Raw genomic sequence first — 16,781 nt, 5'->3', positions numbered from 1 at the left:
CCAGCGGGGCCTCTCTGTCTGTCTGTCTGACTCTGCAGCTGGACTGGGAGCTCTGAGAGGGGCCGTGCCTTATTTGTCTCCATGTTCTGGAAGCTGCAGGGGGCAAGCTCAGAGGAGGAGATGCCCGTGAGCTTGGAGGGTTTCCTGGTTTTGATGCTGCACCCCTCATGTCAGACGTCACCCCGGGGGGAGGGGCGGCACGTGGGACCCCTCAGCACCACTTCTGCAGCTTCCTGTGGGTCTGTCCTTATTTCCAGATAAAAGTCTTCTCTACAAGGTGCTGGAGTTTCCCCACCAATGGTGCGTAAGTGACAAAGGCAACTGCAGGAAGCAAACTTCCAGGTGAACTAAATAACATGAAATCCATGTGCTGATTGTGCAGGGGAGTAAAGCTTCTAAACTACACAATGGAAAAAGGAAGAGAAGCCCCGGAGATGGCCGCGCTCAGATCCCAGGGCCCTCGGCTAACTCTGGAAGTCGGGGGGCAGGCTCCCGCACCGTGGACCCTCGGCACTGTGGGTTCCATCTGGCCTCTGCTCCCTGCTCCCATGTCAGGAGTCTCCCCTTTTTATGCAGTGCCACCACGTCAAGTAAGAATTTTCCCGTTTTTCATAGCAGCTCTCGACAAAGGTGGAAAGGTAAACGCCTGTAAACGGAGCGAGGGGACCTCCGTGCGGGTTAAGGTGACCCCAAGCGGCTGTGCCCACGTGGGAGACGTGGGGTCTCAATGCGCCACCTTCTGTGCTGCTGGACGGCGAAGCCTCAGTGAGTGGCACGAAGGGTCCCAGGTGGAGGAACGGGGCGCTGCAGTCGGGGTGAGGACCCAGAGGGACAACGCGGGTCGGCAGCTTTCCCCAGAGCTTGGTGTGATCCCATGTGCAGGGCTCGGAGGCTAAGAGGCAGACCTGCCGTCATGAGAACCGCTGCAGGCGCTGGGCATCTCTGGGCACCAGGGCACCTGGGTCTTACTGACTCTGCTGGCATCTTTGGCCCCAGGTGGCCGCTGGGGTGCGCCCCTGCCCCCCCTGGGATTGCAGTGCCTGGAAGGGGAGAGACCCAGAGACAGCCAGACCTAGGGTCTCATCCAGCTCTACCTCTCCCCACAGGGGTCCTTGGGCAGGGGTCGCAAACTGTGGCCCTTGGGCAAATCCAGCCCAATCCAGCAGCCTCTTCTGTAAATAATCTTTTCTTGGACCACAGCCCAGCCAGCTGGCCTGTGGCTATTTTCCCAGTCCAGTGCAGAGCAGTTGCTACAGAGACCACAGGGCCCGTGAAGACTAAATCATTTACTACCTGGTGCTTCACAGAAGTGTGCCAGCCTCTGTCCTTGAGCACATCCCTCCTCCCCCAGCCCCAGTTTTCTCATCTTTGAAATGGACATGGTGTTCCCAGACTCAATAACTACTGGGAAAGGGCTCAAAAGTGGGCAAGGGTCTCCGTTAGGATAGCGGCGTGGAGCCGCTAAACCTCCTCTCCCGTGATCGGGTAAGAGGACACCTCCGTGCAAAAGACCGATCATCTCAAGTGCTGGCAGCTTTATTCAGAGAGAGCAGAAACCAGGTTCAGACTCAGGCAAGCTGGACTCGCCAGCCCAGACGGGCCGCCCCTCAGGGGCCTCACGGCGTAGGTAGGGCACAGGTCACCGTCGGTGAGCCCGCAGTGGCCCACAGAGTCGTGACCACAGCGCTGGACGACAAGAAACTCGCTGGAAGGAGTCTAGGACTTAGCTGAGTGGGCCCCTTGGTTAGACTGACCTCGGGCAATCACCTGACTCCCCAGGCCTCAGTTTCCCCTCTGAAATAGCCGGACACTGGCTCCCCTCCCACCAAGGGCTATGGTGGGGATTGGGGGCTGTACACAGGCTGGCCTCCCAGAAATGGCCAGTGGGAGTCACGGAGGAGCACTGTGGCCCCGGGGTGGGTCTGCCTGCTCAGCTGGGGTGCCGATGTGGAAGTGGGGGGATGGAGGGGGACAAGTATCCCAAGTGCTCCCCACTGGCCTCTGTCACCCCCACGGGGACAGTGGCATCCCCAGGAATGGGCCCGGGAGGGACAACGGAAGTGTCCTGGGCCTCGGAGACCCTCCGTGTGGGAGTGGCTACGGGCGGCACAGAGCCAGCTCTGCCCTGCACGGGCGGCTCAGGGGAAGCGCAGGGCGATGTCCGGACGCCCGGGTTCTAGTCTGACTAGACCCAAGACTGGGGACATATCGCCGGTCCCCGGGGGTCTCAGTTCCTCCGAGCGTCCGACGGGAGGGCTGGGCCAGCGCGTCTCAGAGCCCTGGGGTCCAGGAAGGGCTCCCCTCCCCCGCCGCCCAGGAAGGGCCCCCCTCCCCCGCCGCCCACTCACCTTGGGGTGGATCTTGATGGTGGCGATGTCCGACTTCTTGTCGATGTCTTTGATGGTGGCCTCGTAGGTGTCACCGTTCTGCAGCTGCACCTTGAGCTGCTGCCGGCCCGAGACGGTGTTGGTGCTGGACACCACGTGGGCGTTGGTGACGATCAAACCAGCCTCTGACATGATGAAGCCTGAGCCGCTGGACAGGGGCACGTTGCGGCCGAACAGAGGGTGTCTGCAGGGAGGCGAGCGGCGGGCGCTCAGGACTGGGGCGGGGGTCGGCCGCAGCGGTGGGCCGGGGTCGAATCCCAGCTGTGCCACCTCCTGGCTGTGGCCTCGGCCAGGTCATAAAGTCTAGACCCGTTTCACGGCCACAAAGAGGGGCCCACGATCTGCGACTCGCCATCCGCGAGGATGAGTCAGGAGGCCCGTGAACGTCAGACCCGTGACGACACACCAGGCGCTTCCTGCCCTGGAGCCAGACAGACCATGATTCTAACCTCAAGTCCAGCCCCCACGCACATCTGCCTGACTGTGGGCAGGAGGCCGGCCCCTCTGAGCCTCAGTCTCCCCATCTAGGCAATGGGCTAACAACACCGGCTCCACTGAGCCGGGGGCCTGCAGGCAGTTGGTCAACAAGCAGGGCTGCTCCTGGCATAGGGAAGATGCAGGATGTGCACCGGGCCTCCGTGGACTGTCACACAGCAGGTCCCCAGGGAATGTCAGTGTCCCAGATCTCTGGCTGCGCAGAGAGAGGGTCTAAACACTGAGGGGAGCGTGCTCCCATCTCCCTCGGGCGCCTCCCCACTGCTGCCTACCCTGAAGCCCCAGCTGGCGCGAGGAGCAGAGCTGGCGAGGCTCCGTTCCGTGAATTCCACGCCACGTGCCTACAGGGGGAGCCCTGGACGTAGCAGGGCAGGGACACCGGCCTTAGCATCTGCCTCCGTGAGATGGGATGGAACAGGTGATGCAGCTGGCATGGAGCCCGAGTCAGCATCCTCTGGTGGGGGACAGCACCCCGCCGCGGCTGGAGCCCTCAGAGTAGCAACCTCAGCTCCCAGGATGCCCGACACAGCTCGGGACACCCCCCGGGAGGGGGGTCGGTCGCCTCTGGGACCCCAGGGCAGGGACTGCGTGGAGCAGATCATCGGGGCCTGAGGCTGCTTGGCAGAGACAACGGGAGGGAAGGAGCAGGGATGGCAGGGACGTCTCCGGGGAGTGGGTCTCTAGGAGGTGCAGAAACAGCACCTCAGCATCAGCAGGACCAGGGACAGCTAATGTCACCAAGAGCTCCCTCTGAGCCACGGACCAAGTCATTTCGCGCTCACAGCCGCCCTACAAGGTAGGCAGGTGGGGAAACAGGACCAGTGACATGAACCAGCTGCCCGGGGCAGGCAGGGAAAGGGCACAGCAGGGGTCTGAACCAGGCAGCCTGGTCCCTTGGCCCCTCTGCAGGGTGACCAGAGCATCTGTCCACTCACGCCAGCAACCAGCTTCTGCCCCCGCCTCGTTCCATGTGGGCCCCTGAGTGGCAGCCGCACCTGAGCCCCGCGGGGCTGCCACGTGTAGGATTTGTCGAGTGTCTGCAGAAGGGCCCCAGGCAGCCCAGGGCCTCCTCTCCGGCTCCAGGGTCACAGCCAGAGGTGCATGATTTTCTGGTGTCTGGGATCTCGGCCGCCTTGGCCTCACCACGCGGACATCAGCCTCCAAGGCTGACAAGGAAATGGCATCACGGCCTGCCCTGCTGGTTTGGGGGTCTGCTGCCTGGGGCTTTCTGGAAAGACGCTGCCCCCTCCAAGCCACCTGCAAGGCCAGGGACGTGCCACTCACATGTCCAGTTGTCATATCCTTAATGACACGACTCAGGGTCTGGGGCCCGTGGAAAGGACAGTGAGGGGTCAGCGTATCGCAGGGGGATGGGCTCAGCTCTGAGGTCCAAGAGACTTGGGGCAGCTCTGCAGCTCTGAGCCTGGGGCAGTTCCCCGGGCCTCTGTTTCCACATCCAGAAAATGCGAACGCGGGAGCCCGCCTTACGGATTCATGGGAAGGTGCATAGGCTGTCAGCGCTAAGGGACAGGCTGCCTGGTCTCTGCCTCTCCTTTAGGAGGTGGGCACACGGCAGGGCTGTTTGGAGCAGCATAGGAACTGTAGGAAAGGCAGCCCGCGCGGCGATGGGCACACAGCAGGCGTCTGACGACATTGCTGAGCTCACACCATTAGTCTCCCCCGCCCCACCCCGCATGGAGCATTCAGCGGTGAGCACGGTCCCTGCCCTCCAGAGATGGGGGGCAGTCCTGCCCAGTGACGAGGCCTCCCACTACCCAAGCTCCACAGCCGGCGAGCCGGGGGCCCTGTGCTGGGGCCAGGAGTCAGGGCACGAGCAATTCTGCCCACTCCTGGGAACCCCCAGGGCCACCTGGTCCTCTGTGCCTCAGGTGGGCATAATGACACTGGCCGGCCTCCACCACTTGGGGAGAGTGCTGTGAAGACAAGCAAGGCCCTGGGGTCGTGGTCGAGGCCTCAGTGACCGTCCCCTCGGGCAGCGTGGCACACGCTGCCTCCGACCCCAACAGGATGGAGTGGGGTTCTGACCCTGTGTGTCTCATCTGGGCTGCTACTGGCCAAAAGGTTAGGAAACCCGATGGAAGAAACACTTTAAATTTGACAAAAGTCACGCTCTTCGTGTCTTCTCTTTGGGGGGTATAAGTCAATTTGGGACTAGACCCCAGGATTCCACAGGAGCCAGCGGTTTCAGTACCCCTGTGACACCTGAGCAACCCCCGACCTCCCACCTGCTCGTTCCGCAGCCCGGTCACCTGAGAGGTGCTCTCTGTCTCCTCAGGTGAGGGGGTCAGGGAGGGGGCATCCCCCGCAAGGGCACCAGCAGCTCGGCAGTCTGAGCGAGGCCCGCCGGACCCCACGCCCGCTCTGGTTTCTGCTGCCCCCCAATGCTAGAACTGAGTCTACATTGGGCCCAGCAGATGTGGGGGAGACCTTGGAGGGGCGAGAGGGGCTCCACGTACCTCAGGAAGAGTTCTATGTGGACCACGGCTGGCGCGATCTTCTCCACCACGTCAGCGATGAAGTTGAATTTGTACCGCGCGCTGGTCAGCTGGTGGAGACCTGCACTGGCAGGAAGAACCAGGTGCTTTAGTGAGGCCCAGACATCTGGGAAGGGGGGCTCACTTGCCCCACGGATGGTTAATGCTGAGCTACCTCATCTCACATCGCCAGGCCGGCCAGGAGGCTCAGAGAGGTCAGAACACTTGCCCTGGGCCACACAGCACTGACGTGACACTCAGGCTGGATCTGGGCTAGTCCCCCTGGGCCGTTGCCCTTTCTCTCAGATACAGCAACGTCCTGGCGTGAGGAAATCGACCCTTCCCTTTGCCAGCTCTGGCCTGTCCCTCCAGGCCTTGGGCTACTGCAGTGGCTGGACAAGGTTACAGCAGAAGCCCCTGGGTGGTCCCTTCTGAGCTGCACGCTCCTGGCCATGGTGTGGCCCCCATCTGGGCCAGGTCAGCTGCCGCTGTCTGAGTCGCCAGGGCCCCGACCCTGATCTGTGCCTAACTTAGCCAGGCCCCAGGCTGGCTCACCAGGCAGCTCACGACCTTCCCTGGAACATTCGCCGGCTCAGATTTCTGCTGCCGTCAGCAGTGAAGCTGCTGCTCGCCAGGACCACAGGCCCGAGACGTGTGGGTGGCACAAGGCCCACACCTCTCTGGTCTCCCTGTTCGGGCACGTGCTGGGGTCTCCCAGGTCCCCGCCAGAGACCGGCGCTGTCTGGAACCCACGCTGCCCAGCCCTGCTTGTAAGGGCTCCCAGGGCCTGAAATGAGTCCTGGGCTGAGCACCATTGGGCTCCAGCTGTGTGGCTTTGGGCAAGTCACTTACCCTCTCTGGGCCTCGACACCTCACCTGAACTGTGAGACCAACGGTGCCTCTCCGCCCCCATCCCCCAGGGAGCTGTGGGAACAGGCTGTGACTTGCCAACTGTAACGCTCCCTGCCTCGGCAGGGGTGGGAGGGGCTGGGGCGAGCCCACCACCCACCGCTCCCTGATGTTGGCGAACAAAGAGGGCTCGGCCCGTAAGGTCCAGCTTCGCAGCTGGTGTCTCTTGATGGTCTCTGGGAAGTGACTGAGCATCAGGATCTAGAGAAAATCTGGTTTTCCTGGTTCTCCAAAGGGACGGGAGGGAGCAGGCTGGGTGCAGCACAGGCGCAGGGGGCAAGGCCACAGTAGGTGCCGCATAAACATCGTGGACAAATGCGGTCCCCATCCGCAGCCCGACTCATCTCCCCAGCTGTCCAGGGGGGCAGCCCTGGCAGGGGTCATCAGCTCCATCCTAAAGGTGGGGAAACCTGAGGCTCAGCTCGAGAACCAGGCTCCTGACAGGGGCTGCAGGGCTCCCTTCCTTAGGGCCCTCCCCTCCCCACTGTGGCCCCCCAAGGCCCTGACTGAATTAAGCCTGAGCTGGGACTCGGGGCCCAGAGGAGAGCTTGCCTTGGGCTCCTCAGTCCGGGGAGGCGAGCAGGGCCCACCCCACGGATCCTGTGATGTCTGCCTCTCAACCAGCCTGTGGGCACCGGTCACGGCGGGCCCAGCCCCCTGCGGTCAGCCTGAATCAAAGGCCGCCTATCCAGGGTGGCTGGAGACTGGCTGGGAGACGTGGCCCACTGCCGGCCACCTCGTGGCTCCCTGATGATCAAACTGCGGCCGCCAGGGACCACCGTGCCCAGAGCCCTCCTCCCAGAGGCAAAGCCCAGTGGAGGGATGGTGTCTAAGATTCAGAGGTTGTGTTTGTGGGCAAGGCCCATGCCGGGCCACGACTCTGCCTCTCCCAGCACACGTGGGTGTCAGGCACGTTTATTTCCACGTGGATAGCCAACAGTCCCTGAAACTCTGGAGGAGAAGCTACCTGTCAGCTAGCCCGTGGGGCCCGAGCCTAGCTCTGCCGGCCCAATCCCAAGGGCACTGGGAACCTGCATTCATGCTCTATCTTAAAGGCACAGGGAAGGAAGCCAGCCACCAACCTTGTTGCCCCTTCCATCCCCGGCAGGGCCCTGGTGACTTCCAGGTTCTGCTCTCTGACAAGAAGCTCCCCTGCTAGGCAATCCCCACATCACCAAGGTCCCGGAGGACCCCAGGCAGTGGGGAGGACTCGGCACCAGGCCTGGATCTACTCTGGCCAAGGCTCGTGCCCACCATGCCGTGCTGGAACGGGCAAGCCCAGGTGGGTGAGGCCAGGTGTCGCCCCTCCCTGCTCTGTAAGCCGTGGGGGCCACTTACCCCCAGTCTCTGCTCCATCACCCACCATTCCCACGTGGACCACTCCCCAGTCTTCCCTACCACGATGCTCTGGCCTGTCCTGGATGCAGCTCAAATCTCACCTCCTCCAGGCAGCCCCCCTGGCAGTTTTCTTCCCGCCCTCCTTGGGGCTCCCAGCATAATGCCTCACCCACCACACTCAATCTCATAGGGATGCTGAGTGCCTTCCGTGTGTGTGCTCAGTGCTGGGGACAGGACAGTGACCAGCCAGGCACAGCACTGCGTCACCAGTGACGGGACAAGGGGAGGCCCAGGGTGAGATGGGGGAGTCCAGTGGCACCCCTAATCCAGGCCTGGAAGAGCACACCAGGAGGGGAACAGAGATGCAAAGACACAGCCTCACGCACGAGGGCAGCTACGGGTGGATTCGGCTGACTCCAAGCTGGGCCCAGTGTGAATAAGACAGAGGAGGGGTGAACACATCAGATCAGAAGAGGCTGCGTTGCCACGCGACTCCATCCCAGATCTCAGGGACTCCAAAGCTCTAGGCGCGTCTGTCCAGCCCCTGGCTGACCCAGCGCAGGTCCCGCAGGCTGAGCGCCCCGAGCTGCCCAAGCGGCCGAGGAGCCGACCTGGCCACCCGCAGATCTGGACGGCACAGCGGCCTCCCACCAGATGCTTTTCTTTCCAATGTGGTCTCTCCAGAGATCACTTAAAATAGGTGACCCTCAGTTTCATGATTTAAAAACGAAAACCCTCTGGAAAGTATTCACAGGCCAAAGGCTGGCGGGAAACACATCAGAATATTTCACGGTGGGTATTTCGGGGCCAGAGGTGAAGTCACGAGTGGTTTTGTTTTCTTTTGTGGATTCTCCAAATGTCCTCCCGTGAGCAAGTTAGCTATAGAAAGAAACAGAAGAGAGAGAGGAAGGCCTGGACGGGCTGTGAGCTGGGCTGGGGTGTGAGACAGCGAGAGGCCGGACTGTGTTTCCCAGCATCCCCGGCAGGGCCCTGGTGACTGGCGGGCTGTGGAAGCTCCGAGGGGAAGCCGGGCTGGGCTCACCTCCCACCCAGGCACCAGCTCCTCCGGGACACACACATGTCCGGATTCCCCGATAGCCCAGCTGTAAGCAGCATACGTGAGCCCCCAAGGCAGCCCTTGAGAGGGGGCACGGGAGGGAGGGCCTGACCCTAACCCAAGGACGAGGATGCTCCGCTTGACCCCATCCGGCCCAGCACACAGTAGGTCTGCAAACACCACCACAGAGAACACTGTTCAGCCTGTTAACCAGGTTTTGGGGGGAGCAGCCTCACAAGAGCAGCGTCAGTGTGTCCCAGGAAACAGGCCAGAGACAAAGATGGTTTAGGGTGGAGACAGGCCTGGAGCTAGAGCCCCAGGTCCCATGGACTTCAGAGCGCGCGCCCGCCCTGACCCCACGGCCTGGGGCTCCCCTGCGGAGCTCCTGGGTCAGCCGGCGGGTGACACAGGCCCTGCCAGGCCCTGTCTCTTTAAGCTGGCGAGGTGGGTGGTGGGGAGGAGGTGGGAGGCAGGCAGGGCCTGCTCCCTGGTCCTCTTCCCCACACACAGATGAATCATCCCATGAATCAGTGGGAAGGGAAGACGTGGTTCCCACTGCCTCTTTCCACATGAAAACCTTGGGCCCCACGGCTGGGAGGCAGACGCTGTTTATTTGGGGGTTTTGACAACCCCCATCCCCGCCCTCACACTGTCCTGGAGCCAAAGTTCTGAAGTCAACAGTCAGTCTTGACCAGACTCAGCTGTTAGCATTTCTTTTGTTTGTTTTCAAAAATGAGCTGCAATCCACAGGCTTTGGAAGTTCTAGTCAGGAAGGACTCGACACAGAGCAAAGCAAACAAGGCCAGGTGTCCAGCGGTGGCGCCCTCCCGCAAGAGGAAGGGGCACAGCCAGGGCGGAAAGGGACGGGGAGAAGGGCTGGCAGGGAGCCAGGCGGGGCCCGGGGCTCCACCTCCCACATGTCTGCGTGTCAGGGCTTCCGGCACAGCGGCAGACTGAGAGAGGACCCATGATGTGTCAGCTCTGGACAGTCACAACTGCCATGGCACGGATGGGGAAATCGAGGCCCAGGGTGGGACAGTGACTGGCCCAGACACCCCACAGGGCCACTGATCCTGCTGCACGGGTTGTGTACTGCACAACTCCAGGACCATTCTTAACAAACATCACAGCGTGACTACCTCCCTTGGAATTGTGCAGTGCGCAACCTGCACAACCGTGTGCATCACCCGTCCAGCACACGATGGGCAGAGCCAGGACCGAGACCCAGTTCTTTCCTCTAACTCTGAGGTCACTGCCCCTTCTTCTATTGCCTCCTGCAATCAGAAGACACCGCCCCCCCATCACCCAGTAGTTAGGTAAGAGCTGGGAATGGAGGGGCCATCCGCAGGTGCCCACAAGGTCCCAGGCTGCGCCCATCTGTCCATAACACTGACTACAGCCTGTAGGCCAGATGGCAACCTCTCAGCAGGGCTTACAGACCTGGGTGTCCAGGTCCCATTTACATCTGCAGCCTTGCTACTGCCACACGCCCCCGACCCGGTACCCTCGGCTCTGGTTCCCCAAGCATGTGTGCTCTGAGTGTCCCCCCAAACCTTTGTAATCAGTCCCTCCCTCAGCACCGCCAGGCCCAGGCCAACTCACCTCCCCTGGGGAGCCTGACCTGACTCAGTGGGCTCAGTGACCGAGCTCACTCGTCTGGGGCCCAAGGCACCTGGTGACCCCTCCCAGACCTGTCCTTCAAGACTGTCCCCGTGGGCTGGGCGCCCCTGACCCACAGTGGTGAGCGGAGAGCAGCAAGGGAGCAGGGGAATTACCAGGGGCTCCCCCACAGCCTCTCGCCCTCACCCCAGGCCCCACCCACCACCCACAAGGGGCAGGCTTCAAAGCCCCAAGAGCCGTCTTCCGGGTCTGATTAGTTCCCAGGACGGCTCCCTGCCTGTGTTTTTCTTTTTCTTGAAAACATGCCTGTCCCCGAGTGAACTGTCTCCCCCCAGCCAAAGACAGCGGTTACAGCTCCCGGGGGGCGATGCTGCTGTCCGCGACCCCCAGGCTCCCGTCTCTGGAAGCCAGGGCTGAGGGCTGCAGCCGGAACTCCCTCTCTGTGAGCCACGCCAGCCGGGGTTCTGGGCACTTATGATAGCGGGGAGTTCTCACAGCAGTTCTGCAGGGCAGGAATCTTCACCCATTTTACAGGTGAGGAAAAAGGCTCCGAGAGGTCAGGAGACCCGCCAAGGCCTGCAGCCAGGTCCCAGACCCCCGACCCCCGGCACGGCTCTCTCCCCGTACTGGTCCTCAGCCAGGGGCACTGGCTGTCCCACCCCCAGAAGAGCCCAGCCTTGGCCGGTCCTCAGCTTAGGGGCCAGCCTGGCTTTTCTGGCTGTGAATCCCACTGGGGTTGCAGCCAACCCTGTGGAGGAGAGGGCTCGGCTATCAGCTCGTTTGTGCTTTGTCAAAGGGGCCCCACAGGCCAGGCAGGACTCCGGGATGCCCACAGGGCCGCCCAAGCCACGGAAGCCAAGGTGGGGTCAGCCCCTGGTTCTCCTCTTACAGGAAGCCCTCCCTGCCCTGACTGGTCCGTCAGCTGACTCGTCTGGGTTCAGGCTCCTCAGCTGTGACGTGGGTACTAAACGAGGCCAGTGGAACCCCCGTGGGCAGGGCCTGGCACGTGGCAGCCGCTCCACAAACACTGCCCTCCAGATCCTTCCCGTCCTCCACTGCCCCACCTTCCTCTCACAAACTCCACTTATGTCAGATACGTCCATTTGTCAGCATTTAGGTTTATTCCCACTAACGCCTATTAATTAACGCTTACATCGTGCAAAGCACTTGAAATTCATTATCTCGTTGATTGTCAATGACCCAGTGAGGAGGATCTGTTGTCCCCATTTCACAGATGAAGAAACTGAGGCGTGGAGAGCTTAGACTTGCAGCGTCTCTCCACGGGAAGTGGTAGAGCTGGGACTCACCCCTGAGCAGCCGGGAACGGAACTGGGTCCCAGTTGTGGCTCTGCCCATTATTTGCTAGAGGGGCTAGAGAATACAGTTGGGCAGGCTGTGCACTGCTACCCTCTGCACCAGACCGGGCGTTCAGTTTGGGATGCGCACACACCCACACGTCCTGGCCACATCTTTGCTACACTGAGGACAAGGGGTCTGTGATTCTATTCTCTTTCCAACCTGTTTATTCAACACCCTTATCAAAACCAAGCAGGGAGGCCACTTCCTCAAGGTGCTGGAGGCCTGCCCGGGGTACAGGACACTAGACGCACAGGCAGGAGGACCCGGGTTCAGCACAGCTGTCCCTCCCCACCTGGTGACCTTGGGTAGCCCGCTATACCTTGATGAGTCTTTTCTTCTAAAGGGCCGTGACGAAAACACCCAGACACGATGCGTGTTTAGCCCAGAGCACAAGGTCTCGCCCTTGACCCTGGTAAAACCTGGTGGCTTCTCACCCTCAGGGCAGGCCCAGGAGGAGGCCGCTTTCAGACCCTCTGGCAGGACACACCGGCTCACCTGATCAGCCGCTGGCTACTCCGTCATCCAGTTTGCATGAACCTCAGGCTTCCAAGGAGGCCAAGTGAATCTCTGCTTGGCCTCATTTCCCCAGAGCTCCCGGCAGCTGAGAGGTACGTACGTGTCAGGCCAGGTGGACGCAGCCAGTGGGTTGAGTCTGCCACACCCTTGCTCCAGCTCACCCAGCACAGTGCTCGCAGTGTGACCAAGTCAGGGCAGTTCATCCCCAGAGCGGCTGGGCGTCTCTGCTGGGTCCCCTCGGACGTGGACTTGAAGGCAAGGACGGACCTGGATTTGGGCTGGGTGGGGGTGGAGCTCCACAGGCCCCACAGGTCATGGCGGGGCCCCCAAAGCCTGGAGAGGTGATGAGCCTGCTACCCTGTCCCAAACCTAGGCCACCCCTTCTCAACGACACAAACGGAGCAATACTGCTGCCAACACACGGACAGGGCCACTCACCAGCCAGGCTCTTGTCACAGAACCCCGTGCCCCACTAGACACCCTCCATGCCAGAGTCCCCCGCCAGAACCTGACCACAGCTCTCCGAACCCGCTGCTCCAGGAGAGGCCCCGCCACCCACCCTGACCCCCTACCCCCATCAGTCATGAGATACTAATGCTTCTGGAGCCTGTCCCCCTCGGCTGTCCCCCTAGCTCAGGCCTCATCAGTTCTTCCTCCTCAGGGCACCAACCTCGCACTAGCTGGGCCCCTGTACCCACTCTGTAAACCTGTTACCCATAAGCCTTCAGGGGTCCCTCACCTCCTAAAGATGGGTCACCCTCACAGCTCCTCCATCTGGCACCAGCTTACGCTCAGCATTTCCTGCTGTCCTCCTCAGCACAGGCTCTCTTTGCATCAACCTCTCCATGGCTGTTTAGACGCCACCTCCTCCAGGAAGGCTTCCCTGATCTATGTCTTTCCCCATCCCGGAGATGGGTTCTCCCTCCCCTGAGTTCCACACATTGTCATCTGTCCCTCACAACACAGATGATCAGGGATTTCACAAGGACTCAGCTGGTGGGGGTGATGGTGGGCAGGCTGCAGAGGCCAGGACGTACTGAGCCTGCAGGCTGCATCAGAAGTCCTGCTTGGTCCCAGAGCCAGTGGTCCCAGAGTCACAGAAGGGCTTTGGGCTGGGGAGACGTGCGTCTCATGCCCGCCCCCTCGGGCCACCGTGTGGAGGTGCATGGGAAGGGGAGAGGCCTGGGAAGACAGACTGGACGGGGTGCTGTGGGATCCCAGTGCACCTCCAGACCAGCTCAGTGAGCGTGGAGGGCGAGGGTAGTTCCCAGGCCAAGCCCTGGAGGGAAAAGCACAGCTGCACAGCACCCCGGGCCTTAAGCTTCTCTTGGCTGGACGCCTCGCTCTTCACGAGTCCCCAGGAGCTACCAGATGCTGCAGTTCAGCCCTGCTGTCTGGGCAGGGGGAGTGAGAGGAGTGGGGATGCCTGATGAGTCCTGAATGCAGAATTCTGAGACCCACAAGGCCCCAGGAAGCTGCTAAGAGGATTAAAAATCGAAAGCCAACAAAGCGCTTAAGTAAATAGAGCTGAGAGCCTCTGTTGGCACCTGCACTGGGGCTGAACGATGAAAGCTGATGATTAAATGCCACGTTGTGAACCGCCCAGGGCTTGAGATTCTGATTTAACTGCACGCTTGAAGGCCTATTTGTCTGCAGCTGTAGGCAGAGAGCCTGTGAAAAGGGACACCTCTGCTCTCCGCAGACCCTCTGCACACAGTTCTCTGGGTTTTACTCTTCCATTGATAGCTATTCACCCACACCGTGTGGTATCTGCCTAGCACAGACATGGGAGTACACAAGAGCTCCACGGATAGGTAGTGAACCCATCATCACTGGAGGTATGCAAGGAGGGACGCCCACCACGTGGGCCAGCCTTTCATTCCACAGCACCTACTGAGCCCAGGTGCTGGACAGACGTCTGTCTGTGGTCACTGAGCTACTGTCCTCTTCTCACCCTCCTGTTTCCCCCACTGTCAGTTTCTCCAGGACACAGATGGGGTCTGCCTCATTACAGGGGCCTTGTTACCAGCCCACGGCCAGCGGGACACACAAGAGAAGGTGCTTCACGGACGTGGACTCCCTCAGTCAAGAATAAAGGTTTCAAAATGCCTAGACCACCTCCAACCTCCCTGCTGATCCCCGGCACCCTAGAGCCTGATTCTAACAGCACCCACTACTTGGGAGAGCTGGCACTGGGAAGGGGACCACAGACACCACCGAGCTGCAGTGGGCAGGCGCCAGGCCCACCCTGAGCCCTCTGCCTCCCAGACCCACCAGGCGGCTGGTTCCGAGCCCCACGTCAGAAGGTGCGATGGGTGCTCAAGAAATGATAACGCCCATCTCCATGGCATCGAGTGGCACCGTGCTCCCGGTCTCCTGGGCACGATCCAAACACAAGGCTGACCTCATCGCCCTCACTTCTCTTAAAACCTTTCCATGGCTCTCCCGTACAATCATGGCTAAGCCCACATAACGCTTCCCAAACCGGGCTCCCCGGAACCCCGGTGTGCCAGGAGGTCACGCGTGTTCTGCCAGGAAAGGGCTCTGTTGAAGTTCTCTTGGGAAACCCTGGGTTTTATCGTTTGGTGGGTTTTTTCTTTCCTTGCTGTAGGTTTTCTCAGAAGCTCTGATGGACTCAAGCGGAGTGTGAACCCCCACTGCAGGGCCGGCGTTTACTTTCCCAGACTTCTGGGGCCGCAGGACACTTATTTTCAGAATCCCAGACATGACTCGGGAAGCCTGGCCTACAGGATGAAGCCGAAAACACGACGTTTATGGGCCACTTGTGGTCCTGTCCCAGCCAAGCCGCCCAGCCCTGGGTGTCTCTCACAAGCCTACACGTGCACGCGCGCACACACGCCTCCCCTGCACAACATCTGCTCCGGGCTACGTGGCTCACCATAGGCACAGAGCCCCACATGGTGGTTCACGCTGCCTTCCCTTCCCCGAAAGCCTAACCCTCCCGCTACCTGGAAGACGTGTCCCCATCCTTGGGGATTCAGCTTAGAGGCCCCTCACCCCTGAAGGTTTCCCGGCACTCCAGGCAGCCGTGCTCCCCACGGCAGAGCCTGTTCTGGTGGTCAGCATCTCCTGGTGGGCAGCTGCGGGCTGGGGGCACACACCGCGGCCTGACAACTCCATCGCCGTGAACTCCGGGCCCAGCGCAGGCTGCTGCACTCAGAGCACCTGCGGAACCGACGCCGGAGCCTGCGTTCCCGAGAGGTGCCCCAAACAAATAAGGGCACAGTAGGGTTTGCCAGCATTTTCTTCCACAGGGTCAACCTGTGTGGCAAGAAGCAACCCAGAGCCAAGTCCAGGTTAGGGGAGGCTGTTCTAAGGTGTGACGGGACTGAGAAATTTCCTACCCCGACGGCAGGTCCCCACGGAGCTCCAAGCAGTCCAGAGGCTCCACAAGCCCGCTCCCCATTCCTAAACAGCCCTCAGGTGACATGCGTTTTAAGCGCAGGGCAAGACAAGAAAGGAAACACCCTCTGTCACTCAATTGGTGTCTCTCGAATATCAAGACTGGATATTTAAGGCCAGGAAGGATCGCTTTGCATCCGACACCCAGGCAGGCAGGGAGATGGGGACCAGGGGAAATGAGACACAACATGGGTAAGTTGTGATGAGGCCAGAGGCTGGAGAGATGTAGAGCTAGACCAGGCCCCTCGGGGTGGTTAGGAGAGCACCGGGTTTCACTGTTGACTACTTCTGTGACCTTGGGGACAGCACTTTACCTCTCCCAGCCTCAGTTTCCCCACCTGGAAGACCAGAAGGCTGGTTGGATGATTTCTCAAAGAAACCATCACTTGTGCCCGGGGAGTGTGGACAATGAGGCTCCGCCCCGGCTCTGAGCCTGTTTCCCCAGGAGACCGCTTCATTCCACCCCCCACCCCCGCAGTGCCAGCGGAGCAGCCCGACCGAGAGCGCTTACCCGATGGGCAGGCGCCTTTCTGCAGCTGGCGCACGGGCGTCCCGGAGAGCTGCAGCGCGCGGCGGCTGGCCGCCTGCAGCGCGCACACGTTGGCGTAGGTGTGCCCGTCGGTGCCGCACACGGCGTGCGCCCAGCGACACCGACACACGCCGCGCACACACTCCAGGCTCTCCCCGCACGGCGAGTCTACGGCGCGGCCGCACGGCTCGCCCTCGACGGCGGCGCACACCAGGCAGCAGTTGCAGAGGTCGGGCACGTAGCCGCCGGGACAGCGGGGACTCGGGCACCGCGACACGTCACAGCGCGCGGGGCACGACGTGGCCAGGGGCTCCCGGGCCAGCGCCAGCGCGACCAGAGCGGCCAGGACCAGCGCCCGCGCCTGCATGGCGGACGGGCCCGCGGCGGGCGGCAGCGCGGGGGACCGGCCAGGGGCGCACCGAGGCCGCTGCTCCGGGCGCCGACGGAGGGAACGCGGGCGGGAGCGCGGCCACACGCGCCGGCGGCTCAGGCGGGCGGGCGACGGGACCGCACAGACATGCCCGGGGCGCGGAGAACGCGGGGCACTGGGGAGGCGCCCGCTCCCTCTGGGCAGACGGTGGCGGGTAGCCGGCCCCGCCGCGTTTAAAGGCGCCGGCCTCCCACCCGCCCTCGCTGGAAGGGGGCGGCCCGGC

At 61.7% G+C, this 16,781-nt stretch overlaps 1 protein-coding gene across 2 annotated transcripts in view; it reads right to left on the bottom strand.

The window, feature by feature from the left end:
- HTRA3 (HtrA serine peptidase 3) overlaps window positions 1–16,510 on the bottom strand; it is a gene marked incomplete at its 5' end in the record, with an annotated part of 29,884 nt that extends 13,374 nt beyond the window's left edge. The window contains 3 exons of one of the 2 annotated variants that reach the window (XM_082653879.1): window positions 2,349–2,571; window positions 5,360–5,459; window positions 16,111–16,510. In XM_082653879.1, the coding sequence (XP_082510005.1) occupies window positions 2,349–2,571; window positions 5,360–5,459; window positions 16,111–16,495 (708 nt within the window). The remainder of the gene's footprint in view (window positions 1–2,348; window positions 2,572–5,359; window positions 5,460–16,110) is intronic. The other variant, XM_082653878.1, reaches the window with a different exon arrangement.
- Window positions 16,511–16,781: the final 271 nt, after the last annotated feature.

Source organism: Grampus griseus (genome assembly GCF_964374135.1).
Source record: "Grampus griseus genome assembly, chromosome: 4".
Taxonomy (NCBI): Eukaryota; Metazoa; Chordata; class Mammalia; order Artiodactyla; family Delphinidae; genus Grampus; species Grampus griseus.
This window is presented reverse-complemented; position numbering and strand designations above follow the sequence as displayed.